Source organism: Engraulis encrasicolus, chromosome 17 (genome assembly GCF_034702125.1).
Source record: "Engraulis encrasicolus isolate BLACKSEA-1 chromosome 17, IST_EnEncr_1.0, whole genome shotgun sequence".
In the NCBI taxonomy this organism is placed as follows: Eukaryota; Metazoa; Chordata; class Actinopteri; order Clupeiformes; family Engraulidae; genus Engraulis; species Engraulis encrasicolus.
Window position 1 is genome coordinate 4,315,661 of NC_085873.1, and position 15,000 is coordinate 4,330,660.

General features: G+C 43.4%; 1 protein-coding gene across 11 annotated transcripts in view; it reads right to left on the bottom strand.

The window, feature by feature from the left end:
* Positions 1–14,344, bottom strand: part of qki2 (QKI, KH domain containing, RNA binding 2) — a 69,156-nt gene extending 54,812 nt beyond the window's left edge. For 10 of the 11 annotated variants that reach the window (XR_010038644.1, XM_063221587.1, XM_063221588.1 and 7 more), the window contains exon 1: positions 14,027–14,189. Coding sequence is in view for 10 of the 11 variants with exons in the window: in XM_063221587.1 (XP_063077657.1) it covers positions 14,027–14,168 (142 nt within the window). In the remaining variant the exon portion in view is untranslated. Of the gene's footprint in view, positions 1–14,026 lie in introns of all 11 variants that reach the window. The other variant, XM_063221593.1, reaches the window with a different exon arrangement.
* Between the last annotated feature and the right edge of the window lie 656 nt (positions 14,345–15,000).

Below are 15,000 nucleotides of genomic sequence, written 5' to 3' on the forward strand. Positions count from 1 at the left end.
TGACTAACAGCCCCAGGAATTTCCACAATTCAACATGGCTGTGCCCAGTGATGAATCGGACGATATTAAAAGCTGTGGTTTCCAATCCATTAGAGTTAGAGTCTTTGTATTTATGTCTAAAGTAGCACACAGCACAGAGTGAACTGTCAAACTGAAATCTGTGGACATGTTGCTATGGTGTTAATGGAGGTGCCACATAATGTGTTTTTAATGTGTTTATTTGCTGCAGAATGTCTGGTTTATTAGCTTCAATAGCAAATACTGCACAGCAGAGAATGGCTCCAGAAACAGAGAGAGATGGGGGTGGCTGGTCTATGTGAAAGCCCTGGCATGATTTCTTGCCTGTGATTCACTTGATACACCATTGCCATTGACCTAACAGCTCTCACGCCACTTCAGTGAGCAGAGACAGCAGCAATCAGATTTCAACCGAACCGGATCTCAAATCACACTCTCAATCTCACGGAACAACAGGACTTGTTCAGTTTCGCTTCCAAAAACTTTTCGAGTTAGAGCCTGCACATACTTTTTTAGTTCTAAGGAACGTACAGTACTAACTTCTAGGATATCTGCATTTTTCCTGTTTACCGGAGAGAGATAGGAGAAGTATACACTGACTGTCCTGTCTGCTGGGTGTGCAATAATGTCACAGCAGCAGTTAGCAGATCGTAGCATACCTAGCATAACTGGAATGCTGGAATGGTCTATATCAGCTAGCTAGCCAATAACTTATATGTTCGCTAGTATAACCTGACACTACTTAGGCCTACATCAAGTTAGCCCAAAGGAGGCCTGCTTAAGGCTGTAATATTGAAAACAAAGAGTATTTCATTAAAAAAAACGGTAGGTCTAATTATTTTTTTTACTTCTCCGACAATGGAGCTATAGCTGAAATCACTAATCTACCCAAGAAGTTGCTGTTCCCCTTTAAGCAACCAGACTCAGATGAGAGATGAGAGACAAACATTGCTCGCATGGCCCACTGGGGCTGGGGATTTGGGATGTGGGTGACGTTGCTATTAAAGGAAACGCCTCGCTGTGGCCGGGGTCCCGAATCTGACGCCGCGGGTCGTATAAACTGACTCCATGCTCCGACGGGGCAGGGAAGGGGTTGAAGAGGGAGCGGGTGCAGTGGAGAGAGGGATGGGGTGGAATAGAAAACGTAGAGGAGGAGAAGTGCACACTGTCAACAACGGTGTCAATATTTCAGAGTAAACTTTTATAAATCGAGAGAGAGTATTTACTACAACTCTGTGGGAGAGTCAAATTACTCCAAGCGGAGTCAAAAAGTCAGTGTAATCAGTACATTTCAACACTATAAGAGTTATGTTAACACTGGTATTTTGTCTGATAGGGGGAGTGGAGAAAGAGAGGGCAGAGTGGTTAGGGGTGATGTGGGGCCTAGAGAGGGGGTTGGTGTAAAACGGGGAAGGTGAGCCGAGGGCTGGGTTGTTAGAGAAGGGCAAGCTGGGGTATGGAGGCTGGGGACGGGGAGACCTAGGGTGGCATAGCCTCTTACTGCAGATGTCCCCGTCAAGTCAGGTCAAGTGAACTTTAATCTCAGTTTTGAAATTGAAATTGCTTTTCTCTTATGTTCCATACAGACACATGGACATGACTTTTGGCACACTGTTACAGTAATCTGACTCTTTAGAGTGCTGTAAATACTTATAAATAAGTATATAAAATATTAATATAATATGTTTACTCTGCAATATCAACACCCCAGTTTTTACTGTGTGGGGAGGGGTGGTGTAGGTCCAGCCCTGCCTGTAACTCTGGGTGAGGACAGAGATGAAACACTCAGCTGCCCAAGTGCTCCGGCCAAACAGAGTGAGTTATTAAACAGAGAGAGAGAGAGAGAGAGAGAGAGAGAGAGAGAGAGAGAGAGAGAGAGAGAGAGAGAGAGAGAGAGAGAGAGAGAGAGAGAGAGAGAGAGAGAGAGAGAGAGAGAGAGAGAGAGAGAGAGAGAGAGAGAGAGAGAGAGAGAGAGAGAGAAAGGGAAGGGGTGACATTGATGAAACAAACCATAATAGTACCAAACAGTAAGGAAGAAGAAATATAATATCCTCCTAAACTCATAAAAATACAGTATACAGTAATACATATTCGTTGAACTTTCATTTCAAATACATTTTTTGCATTTTTTTTAGCATTCCACATTATAGTAAGACCAATTATGCTTGTTAGATTGTGAATGACAGAAAGTGGGAGAAAGATGGAGGGGGCCGGAGTAACAAAGACAGACAGATAGATGACAGAGGTAAGGGCATGGGGAGGTGGGCACAAAGAAAGGAAGGAAGAAAGACAGAAAGAAATTAAGGCAAAAAGAAAGAAAGAAAGAAAGAAAGAAAGAAAGAAAGAAAGAAAGAAAGAAAGAAAGAAAGAAAGAAAGAAAGAAAGAAAGAAAGAAACAAAGAAAGAGAAAAGAAAGAGAGAGAGTGGGAGAGGTGAAAGGGGAGGGTGTAGAGGGAGAAGGACAGAAAGAAGGCAAGAGAGACAAAGACAGGAGGATGTAGAAGACAGACAGACCACATGATACACGTAATGACCTATTGGGCCAAGGTCAGCTGTTAAGCAATTATGAGCTTACTCGGGGTGAATGAGGTGACTGGTAATTATACATATTAAAATACTAGCAGCCTCCAACACACACACACACACACACACAAACACACACACACGCGCATGCACGCATGCACACACACAAACACACACACAAAACATCTTAAGTCAGAAAGTGGGAATGGGTAGACATTTCAATTATAGTCAGGTGGATGTGCTACAGCCATTAAGCAAGAAAGAAGAAAAGATGATTAGAAAAGCGTAAAAGGAAGATTGAAAAGAATAGGTGCGTGCCACAGGATACATAATACAACAAGTGATTAAGGAAAGGAACCAATTAAAATTTTCCATTCCAATTAGGTGATGAATAAGAATAAAAGGCATTGCATTTGGAGTAATGGTATAATAGGTTGGATACAAGGGTACTAAGCAAAGAAATAATTCCATGCCAAACATTTTTAAATAAATATTCAAGTTTTATGTATTACTGACTTTAGAATGTTAACCTCAAATCCATCAACTGACAATGCTGACATGATGCAATGTTCTGCGTGAAAATAATTGGACAGTGAGACAAAATACATTTAAATAAATGAAAGCCTCTTAGTGCAGATGGGCTCACCGACAGACCCTTTAACTTTTCGCTGAAAAAACGCAACTGCATCATAACAACAACATTGCAATGACATTACCAAGAGGCTTAACGTAACTCATTAAGACTTGGTCATTACAATGTTGATGACAGTAAGGTTAGCACATAGGCTCTGTGCAAAGGGTTGAAGTAGTACCTTCCAACAGAAAATACAGTGATGGAGGGGAATGGATTTTGACATAGTTTGAACATTGTGTGAGTGTTGCTTTAGTACAACTATGTCTTCAAAATCTTTGTAAGATATTGTGAAGACAAGAAACTATTGTTTCCTTAGATTAAAACTAGGCTACAAAGAACAGCAGCAAACTGAGTCAAAAGTTTCAAAAGTTTCAGCCAGCTGTTCTTCTCAAGATTTGCCCTGTTTTTTTCCCCCCTCACACACACACACACACACACACATACAACAGTGTAACATCCCTCATACACACACACACACACACACACACACACACACACACACACACACACACACACACACACACACACACACACACACACACACACACACACACACACACACACACACACTTCTTGTTATCATTTGAGTAGGGTGGAATGCGGTGTACTGATAAAACTGAACCGAATGGATGATGAGGGCGCAGGGGCAGGGCTTTGACGTGTGTGTGTGTGTGTGTGTGTGTGTGTGTGTGTGTGTGTGTGTGTGTGTGTGTGTGTGTGTGTGTGTGTGTGTGTGTGTGTGTGTGTGTGTGTGTGTGTGGTGTGTGAGAGAGAGAGGAGAGAGAGAGAGAGGAAGAGAGAGAGAGGAGAGAGAGAGAGAGAGGAAGAGAGAGAGAGAGAGAGAGAGAGAGAGAGAGAGAGAGAGAGAGAGAGAGAGACACACACACACACACACACACACACACACTGTGTGGACAAACACACACAGAGTGTGATTAGATAGAGGAAGACGGGGGAGAACTTTGGGCACCCCATAAGTGGTCCCTTTGGACAAACACACACGCACACGCACACGCACACGCACACGCACACGCACACACACACACACACACACACACACAGTGAGCTAGCTGTTTGAGATAACCGAGAAGACCACCATGAGCCCCGGAAATATCGCTCTTCACTGGAGATGGGATTTATGGCTCTTTGACGGGATCCGGGTCATAGTGGCTCGTTCCTTTCAAAGAGCCGTTCAAAAAACTGGCTCTTTTGAACAATTTTTAACTATTTATTCAATGTTAAGAAGACAGCATTTTTGACTCCACCTCTTCTGCCACTCTCTGTGGCAGACAATTGTGTTTTTCCCCCCAAATGTAAGTACTCACAACCCCCCCCCCCCCCCCCCCCCCCCCCCCCCTCCCCCCCTCCCCCCCCCCCCCCTCTCTCTCTCCCTCTCTCTCTCACACTCACACACAATGCTGGTGAAATAGCTGGGAGAAAAACACGCCTGGAAGATTTTGAAAACAAAATACAGATTTGCTTTGCTGGTGAATCGCTGGTGACTTTTTTTTAACAATGTATTCATTATTGCCTTACAAAATACACATTTGGCATTTTATGATGCTACATTCCAGCACACACACACAGACGTTCACACGTACACACACACACACACACACACACACACACACACACACACACACACACACACACACAGGCGTGCACACTGACACACACACACACACAGGCACGAACGTACGTACACACACACACACTCACACACACACACACACACACACACACACACACACACACACACACACACACACACACACACACACACACACACACACACACACACACACACACACACACACACACACACACACACACACACACACACACACACACACCCTGAGTCACGGGACGGCGCCAGGTTAAGGAGGTAATGGCTTAATGTGCTTCAAATTCAAAGAGCACTAAAGTCACATGGTCACCATGGTCACCATGGAGAAGAGACCAGAGGAGAAGAGAAGAGAAGAGAAGAGGTCACTGTGTGTCCTCATGAAGGACCAATACACACACACAAAAACACTCATACACACACACATTCACATACACATACACATGCGCGGTAGATAGACAGACAGACACAGACACAGACACAGACACAGACACACACACACACACACACACACACACACACACACACACACACACACACACACACACACACACACACACACGCACACACGCACACACACACACACACAGGCATATGTATGCATAAACTTGTGCACAACAAATGACTTATCGAACTCTTACATTTTCTGTTACATGTGCTGAGCTTTCCAACCTCTTCACAGGTCTGACACCAAGTAACAGTATGTGAATCCTACTGTATATATATTCATGCTACTGTATGTGACTAACCACAGGAGAACAGGCCGCAAGTACACCCAGGGGCATATTGATGTCATCATAGATTCTGATAGTGCAGATTCTAAGCTTTACAATGACACCTTATACACGGAAATCTGATAATATGATAGTCACATGCAGTGCTCTAAATTAGCAGCAGCCAACCGGCCAAATGCTGGTGAAGTTTCAGCTTGGCTGGTAGAAAAGACTTACTATGCACTTTAAGCCATTAATGAGTGTGTGTTTGGCTAGTGAGATTAACATCTACTTGTCATTTTGGCTGGTGACGAGAAAAGTTAACTCAGAGGCCTGGTCACACGTGTGTGCTTGCGTGTTTTTTATAGTATTCCGTATGGATTTGTTAAAAAAAAAAACCTGAGAAACTCCCATCTTTATTGTAACACGGCACACCACCCAAAATTGAGTTTATGCCTCACCCGCACACCCATCCACCTCGTGATGTCAGGAATTGAGCCAGCAACCCTTTCACATATCTGCCTTTATGCATGTATGTACGTATATGTATGTAGGCCCTATGCATTCATGCATGCATGCATATATGTATGTATGTATGTATGTATGTATGTATGTATGTATGTATGTATGTATGTATGTATGTATGTATGTATGTATGTATGTATGTATGTATGTATGTATGTATGTATGTATGTACTGTATGTAGGCCTATTGTAATGTATTCATGTATTTTTATGTACTGTATGTATGTATGTATGTATGTATGCAGTGTATTAATACCCTGCATGTGCTTGTGTGTGTTTATGGATGTATACATGTAGGCTTGTAGTAATGCAAACAGTATGTATAGTTGCTCTGTCTGGTGTGTATCTGCACAAAATAAAAAATAATGTCAATTCAACACTAAAAGAGTACTCTGGGGCCAATTACACTAGAAGATGTTAAATTGACTATATGTGTTGACTGAACACTGCAATGTTTAATGTGCAGAAGACAGACAGACCCATTTTTGTTGAAGCTACACATGCTTGACTCTGATTGGCCACCTCATAACGAGTCCCCCGTGATCCTCAGTGACCCTGCTAGTCTGACCGGCCACAGCAAGCACACGGCCACACTGCATCTGATTCAGGACAGACAGGCTGGTCTTAGTCAGCACACACACACGCACGCACACGCACACGCACACATTCTCTCTCTATCTCTCTTTGGTTCCCTCTCTCTCTGACACACAAAAGTGTGCACGCATATATACACACACACACGCACACGCACGCACGCACAGACACATACACACACACACACATACACACACACACAGACAAACACTAACTCATTTAAGTGAGGGAACTTGTTGCAGAAATGAAACTGAATGCTCTTGTTGCTGTCCTGCTGTGCTGCTCTGGCTTTTATCATGGCCAGTGTGATCTGGTGTAGTTAGCCTATAGCAGGGGTGTCAAACTCAAGTTCACAGAGGGCCCAAATCAAAATCTGGGAAGAAGTTGTGGATCAAATTCAATATTTATTCAAAAATGGACTGAAATTGTGCTTAATACTTAAAGCTTGGCAAATAACACATTCCCATCATAAACACCTACACTATCATATACTTCTATGAGTATGCGATGTCACTAGTCAAGGCCCACTTATAATTCTTGTGATGCGCAAAATGTTGCCTTCAAGTCGTACTTACTACATGTTAATGGTGTATGTGGGCAAACTGTTATACATATTTGGAATGATCTCGAGGGCCAAATTTTACCCACAGGCCTGAGTCTGGCATAGGTGGCTTATAGGCTAATTCCTCATTTCAGACAACAGTCCTCATCACAGGTAGCACGGTCTACTACACAGCCATGAATTCGACCACAGAACATTACGTAAAAAGTTCATCTGCAGAGACAACTAATCTATGATCCTGGTTCAACGTCATCCATCATTCAGCGCCACCTGGGCACTAAGGGTGTAAATCACAGCTTCCATGCCGATACGATTCGATAACAGTTTCTTAAGGCAGCGATTCGATTATTTTCGATACTTAAAGCGGAATTCACCTCTGGGCAATGTGTGCTGTTATCACATGTAATTTATCCTCATTTTGCATTTTACATGAGAAAAATGAAGTAATTTACATTATTTAGTTTAATTTAATACAATTATGTGCTGAACCGCGATTGCCAAAGCTATTTTAACGTACTCAGTTAACCAGAATGCACTGCGGGAAACTAAGTAATCGTTGCCAGGTTAACGCGTCACCGAATTCGAAGGAATCTTGCGTTCTGGCTGCTCAGTGCTCGCTGCCAGCAGTCGTGGCTGGTTTTAGGACAAATGTAAGCTGCTATCCGAGAGACAGATTGATGTTGTTAATGTAGACTGTTGAAAAACATAACAATCATGCATTTTCCTCACGGGGTCTCATTGCGCAAACTATAGCTACTAACAGCGAATAAAAAGCGAATGGAAAAACAAACTGTTGAGAAGTGCAGCTCGTGTCGCAACTGTCGCTGTCCTCAGATCAGTGCTGAAACGGAAAATGAGAAGGCTACCCTAACCTTACATTTAGCCTATTTTTGAAAAAATAAATAAATGTAATACTCATTCAAGAAGGAAGTAGCCTAGCCTGTCTATCTCTCTATCTATCTGTTTAATCCCATCAAATCCAAAGGCGAGGCGGACTTGTCTCCGTTCAACCAACTTTATCAAAGAGCGCACGCTTTCTCGCCCTCTCTCTCTCTCGTGCTGGTGTTTGACCAAAAGCCGTTTCATCCGGACCTCTGCTGTTGGTCCCTAACAAATAGGCCTACAAGCCAGAGGGAATTGATCATTTATAGGCCTAAATAAAACAAATGTGCAGGCTGCCTTTTAAAAATGGTCTTCATCCCATTCATTGACTCTAATGCAAGTGCAACATGGAAAATCGCAGGAAAATCGCCCCTCGGTAAGTTGCACCGTGCGCACGCATTTCTGGGCATTCAGCTGTTCAGGTTATGCTTTCTGTTTTTAGAAGATGAGAAATGACTTGCGTGAAACATAGCTTACAAACCCACATAGGCCTAAATAGCGCATCGGGACACCCCACCGTCTCCATCTCGCCAGTTTGAGGGAGGTGTTGGGTTAGACCTGCATTTTGAAGATGTAGGCTATCGTCGCTTACTTTGGTCAAGTGTTTAATTTGATTTGTCCGTTCGCGTCTCAACTGTCCCTCGAGAGGAAGTCTGTGTTTATAATTTATGCAAAATAGGCGGCCCTGACTGCCTGGGGAGTGATCTGAAATCTACAATGACTTGACAGTAGATTTCAGTAGTCTGCCTGAGTGTGCCTTGTTCTTGCTTCTGTTGTTTAAAGGCAATCAAGTCCAAGTGCAGTAATGATAGCCAGCGCATGCATTTATGGCTACCTTGTTTGCAACCTGCGTAAGAGGAGCATGAACATCGCCAGCAGTGCAAGGAGGACACCACGTTTAAGGATAGAAATGGTCGCAGCCTCCTTCAGCAATCCATCAAATAACTTTGAATAATCTTAAAATAAAGCCTGATGCAATTAAAGACAACTTCACTGTCGAGCTCCTATTGTTTAGCCCATTAGGACTCGGAGAGTCCGTGGCCGCTGCACCGTGATCCGGACCGGACCTCAAATAATTCAGCAAGCTTTAAAAATATTAATAGCATATTAAAATATTAATAATAATATTAAAAATATTAATATCATATTAATAGCATATTAAAATTAATAACAAAGCAAAACAAAAACAAAAAAACGTGTAGGCAATGCCTACCATGTGTTATTACAACTTGCAGTCCTAATAGGCTACACTTGGCAGGCGTAGACATCGTGGACTGGTGCGCTCCGATAGCCTATGACAATGAGCGCATATTAACAATGCGGACAAAAGTTTTTTTTTAAGCAGTTGTATTGAATGCACCAAGGCTTTTACCACTGTGCAGTAACCTATAGGCCTACTTGAAGTAGGCTTATTATCCGGACAATGTAAATATCTCCATCCTCGAAATGTGTTATCTGCCTGCCTGCTGTTCTGTTCCATGCCGCCTGTCATGCCGAGGTGATTTGATGACGCGTCCAATCACCCAGCAACGTTCTAATGGCATTGTAGTCGTTATTTTTTCTTCCGGTGATTTGATGACGCTTGAAATCACCATTACTAAAACAATAAATAGCTTTTATATTTAATATAAAGATATTATATCCAGTGGCTACATAATCCCCTGTTATAATGTGGTCTAATACAGAGATAGGGCACAATATTGTTTGAAAGGTGAATTCCGCTTTAAGAATGCCCGCGATACGTTACGATTCAATTTTTTTCAAATTACTTTTCCCCTTCTTTATGTTATGGCACTAGGGCATTGGGCAGGGGCCAACAATTTGATTATTTCCGATACTTAAGAATACCCCATGATACGATTCGATCGCCATCCATCGGATCAATGCATCTCGATTATTATTTACACCCCTACTGGGCACTTAAGAAAAAAACAACAATTCAGGTGGGCATTGACCGTGGTTCAAATGGCTAAGGCACTGTACTGTTATGCCAGGGACCCGGGTTTGATTCTGGCCCAAGATCATTTCATAATCCTGCCCCGTCTGTCTCACATTATTTTCCTGTCTCCTCTCAAACTGCACTGTCCAATAAAGGCAAAAAGGCCCCAAAAATATATCTTAACAAAACAGGTAGTCTTCACTCTACAACAGTAAGCAAGTAAGTGATGCCAAACCAAGACTGGCCTGCTGCAAATCTGACAAGGAATGTTTAAGTATGACAACAACTAATAACCAAGTAACTGACAAGTAATGACTAAGAATAACTACTAGGCTACGACATAACTGAGGCAGAAAGAGGCAGCCACTTTTTAATAGTGCATCAGAGGGGAAGACGAGCTAGGAGACGGGAAACCAAGAAGACACGCACTACCAGAGACAAGTGGAGGCGCGAATTGTTCTTTCATTCAATGGAGTCCAAATTCCTCTGCTGGACTTCAACAGAGAAGCTGAACAGAAAGTGGACAAAGTCATCGTAAGGGGAAGTGAAAGGCCATTTATTTTCGGCTATTTATGACTCAGCTTTATCGGAACACTTCGACGAGGCACAATCAGCGAGTCCGGTGCGAGAGAGGGAGAGCAGGCGACGGTAAATTTAGACCCAGGCGCGGAGAGCATTTTAACGAGGTGGACAGCTAGCTGGCACGCTGCTGGACATGGACAAACTCACACACTGATACAACCACACACAGACACACGCACGATGCTCCAACTGAAAAAATAAACGATCCAAACAACCTCTAGACCAGAAGGACAAGCGGAACAAAGGAGTTGGAATGACTTTTGAGAATGCGAAAGTGGTGACACTGAATCCCCACTGGCCATAGTTCGTGCTTCAAAAGCGTAGTGTGTGTGTGTGTGTGGGGGGGGGGGTGCGAGAGAGAGAGACAGAGACAGAGACAGAGAGACAGAGAGAGAGACAGAGAGAAGGTTGGGGTGGGCGCAAGGGAGGATCATAATCCAATCAAGATCAAAAATCATGTGTCACCCAGCGCGGGACAAAAGCCAAGTTGCCCAGACACAATTAACCTAAGCTGTCATTATAGTAATAGGCCTACACCATTTCAAGCTTCGTCAGCGATAGACTACCATGTCAATTATATCTTCAAGACACCCGGTCCTTTATATCGTCAAGTTAGCCTAGTTGTCTTCTAAGAATTGAAAAAAAACACGAGATAAGATCATTTAAAAAAAAAAAGTGTCGGTCAGCTGAACTAAGACACAAGTCATAAAATGCTGCCGAAGCTGTCAAACAGCTACACCAGATTCTGCGGGTTTCCATTGGACTGAGGCTGAGCTCTCTAAAGGCTACGGATATTGCCTTCCTCCCCCTTGTCCAACAGGGACAAAAAACTCGGCTATTCACATTTTTTGTTGTTTGATGTGTGGGCCTCGAGCTCTCCACGCCCTGGGAGGCGTGAGTGGTTAAGAGCCCCCTAGTGGGGAGAGAGAGAGAGAGAGAGAGAGAGAGAGAGAGAGAGAGAGAGAGAGAGAGAGAGAGAGAGAGAGAGAGAGAGAGAGAGACAGAGAGAGAGAGAGAGAGAGAGAGAGAGAGAGAGAGTTTGTCGACACCACCCCTGCGCCTTTCGTAGCCTACAGTGACATCGCGCTGAAACTATTCATGCTCGGGGTCGCGCGACAGTCAGTCACACAGGAGCGCATGCCATGTCGGACAAGCAGAGAAAGAGCGTTGGGCAAGATAAACAAGCCTTTCATGTGAAATATCGATTAAACTTCAGTGACCCATTTTCCTAGGCAAAAAAAGAGACAGTTGGCCGCAATCTCGGCAAAGTTGAACGCACACTTTACGCATTTGTCGATAGAGTGGCCTCTGGTGACAAACAACATAATTGCATCTTCAACTGTTGCACTGAAGCGTTAACAGCCCTGGCCAAAACCACAATGTGTAACTGGGGTTTGGAGATGAGCTGATTTAGTAACAAGTTTCATTTCAATTGTAAGACAAACTGGCGTGCGTTCGCCGTTTGGCTGTAACCCATTGACCAAGACCCAGTTGGAGGATTGTCTATGCTACATCGATAGGCGTGTCGTCTTTAACAAGATCGTTGACAGGATGACAGCTATGAGAGGGAGAAGTATTCTACAGGTAAACAAATTCAATATATAAACCCACTAAATGACGTTAAATCCAATCTAACTGGATCGATTGAAGGGTTGTGGGGCTGGAGTTAAATAGCTTCCCCATGACGCCTGTAACTCGTAACAACGACGAAGTAATATTGTGGGAGGCAGAAGGGGGGTATAGACCAGTCTTTAAGTTTCTTACTATCTATCTCATCCCCCACCTGACGTGTAGTCCAAGCAACAGGCAAGCCTTACATCACGAGTTGCATTTTGACAAACGAAGAGGCATGCAAAACAATTTCTGGACCCGTGATCAATTTGAAGCGCCGAGCCGAGAGAGGTCCGTTGCCCAACATAGGCGAATGGTGCGCATGGGGAATGAAAGTTAACCACTTAATCCTCAGTAGAATTCTATAGAATTTTAGCATGTTTGCACTGCGCCGACTCCAGGAGTTACTATTCCTCCTCACTTTGTCCTAAACTAACATGCTTGGTCTTTTTAGAAAGCTGAGACTCTGTGCAATGTCACTAAATAGTCAGAATAGCTATCTTATTTACTGTCAAAATAACACATAGACGTAAACTTTTTTTTTTCTTCCACGCACAAAAAAACATATGTAAACAAATGTGAATGTAATCCACTGTTACAGTTATTATCCCTTGGAAACACAACTGAACACTTGCACCAGGTCTTAGGAAGCAATGTGTAAAATTTGGCTTTGTCAGCATGAAGGACACTCTTTCTGCAATGTTTTATGTAGAGAGATGTCCAGGCGTTTTGCTCAGTTCCATTTAGAATCTTCAAGAATAACGCCCACACACGTACGTAGTTTTGTTTACATTTAGACCGGAAATGCTGAAAATGCTAAAGTTGCAAGTTGACACGACCGTAATGAAATGTCTGGTCGCTGGTCTGTAAATTGATTTCAATTCTGACAACCATCGAGTGTTCATGACAAATAAATGCACACACACAAAAGTGTGGTATATGACATATATCTTTATTAGGATGGCTCCGCATCAAAAAGTTTGCTCGTATGCAAGCGTTTGACAAGCTAACCGGATGTCGGATTGAAAAGTGAATGGGCAACAATAAGAGTTGCTGGATTGAAATAGCATAGCATCGACATGTTGAAATGCTTTTGGAAATTGCCGACATATGTGCTGAATCTTTTCCATGTTCACCACAGTCGAGTGTTCCTTATTCCTGAAAGAGGCGCAGCCAGACCAAATTATAGTGTAGCATTCATTGGGTGGCTCATAAATCAAGACGTATTGGTCGTATTTACATACTGGTTAGCATTATGCAACCGGAAATATCTTAGGGACTCATTGCCGGTCGTGAATCTGCCGACAATAAGCAATCAAAACAACAATACGGGATTTGCTACAGATAAACTCCGCAACGCGCTGGCTTTGCCCACGGCGTTTGCTTTGTATGAGGCGTTGTATATACTTGTAAAATGTTTTTTGAATAAAATAGTGTTTATATTTTATTTCTTTGGACTCTTGTGAACATTTTGAGACCCAACAAACAGCGTGAACTCATTGATAAGGGTACACACAATGGCGATGTTGATGAAGCTCAACAAGGGAAAAGGGATATGCCGGAGGTATTTTGACCAGCATCAGACAGGATAATTTAGATAATATAGAAAATACTATATATTGATTCTGTGGATGATTTATTTGTGCAGTTTCGTGAAAAATCAAGCTTTTAAATGAGGTGTAAATATGACAGTTATTTAATTCGAAAACAATATGGTTTTATTTAGCATGATTAAGAGGGAGATGAGTGTGATAGAATCTCAACCCGCCCGCGGGTTTTGACAGTTAACTGGTTAAGACAGGGCGTTCAGTGTCTCTTACCTTCATCGAGAAGTCTCTCTAGGTGGTTGAAAATCCCACAGAAGTTGGGCAAACTACTCATGAGTTTCTTGTCGTTCATGAGTTGCATGAGATAGTCGGGGGTGGGCTTCGGCTTTTCCTTGGTTTCCATTTCCCCCACCATATTCGAACGAAAGACACAAGACAACAAGAAATAATAATAAATACAAAAAACGCTCTGCTGAAATGCGGTGGACAACAAACAAAACAAAAAATCAGCGGTCACACGATTCAAAAGTCGGGCGTCGCTGCTGTCTCCACACGCAGCCTCTCCCTCCCTTCTCCCGATGCTGGTGCAGTCTGCGACGGTATTGCTTTCTCACAAAGCTGCCCCCCACACAGTCATTTGTTGAATGAAGTGTAAAACCGATTCAAATTCCGTGCAGAACGATATTTGGTGGATTCACAAACGCCACAGTAACTCCAAAAACTGCGCGTAGTCCGTCATGCCCTGCGTCGCGCGTCCGCTTAGTTTATTTTGGCTGGTGGATGTGTCCAGTTATCTTTTTTCTTTCTCGTCGCTGGCTCAAACACACCCCATCTGACCGACTACGAGTTCTTTCCAGTTTTCGAAGTGCGCGAGTGGGTGTGAGTCCGATTCGCACTTCGCACAGTGAGCGAGCTCGGTATACGAGTGACTGTGAGTGCCTGTGTGCCTCGGTTGTTTCTCGCGTGCTATGGTAACTCTTGAATGTGCATGGTGTTTCGGAATTCCGCGACAGGGCTCCCGTTAGTATCACATGACCACAGTAGTCTGTGCTGCACTCACACACGAGCATCGGGAGTGGTGGGAGGGAGGGGAGAGGCTCGCGCACAATCACATTTTCTCTCTCTCTCTCTATCTCTCTCTCTATCTCTCTCTCTCGCTCTCTCGCTCTCTCTCTCTCTCGCTCTCTCTCTCTCACACACACACACACACACAGCGACAGACACGCAAACACTTGTTAACAAGTTTA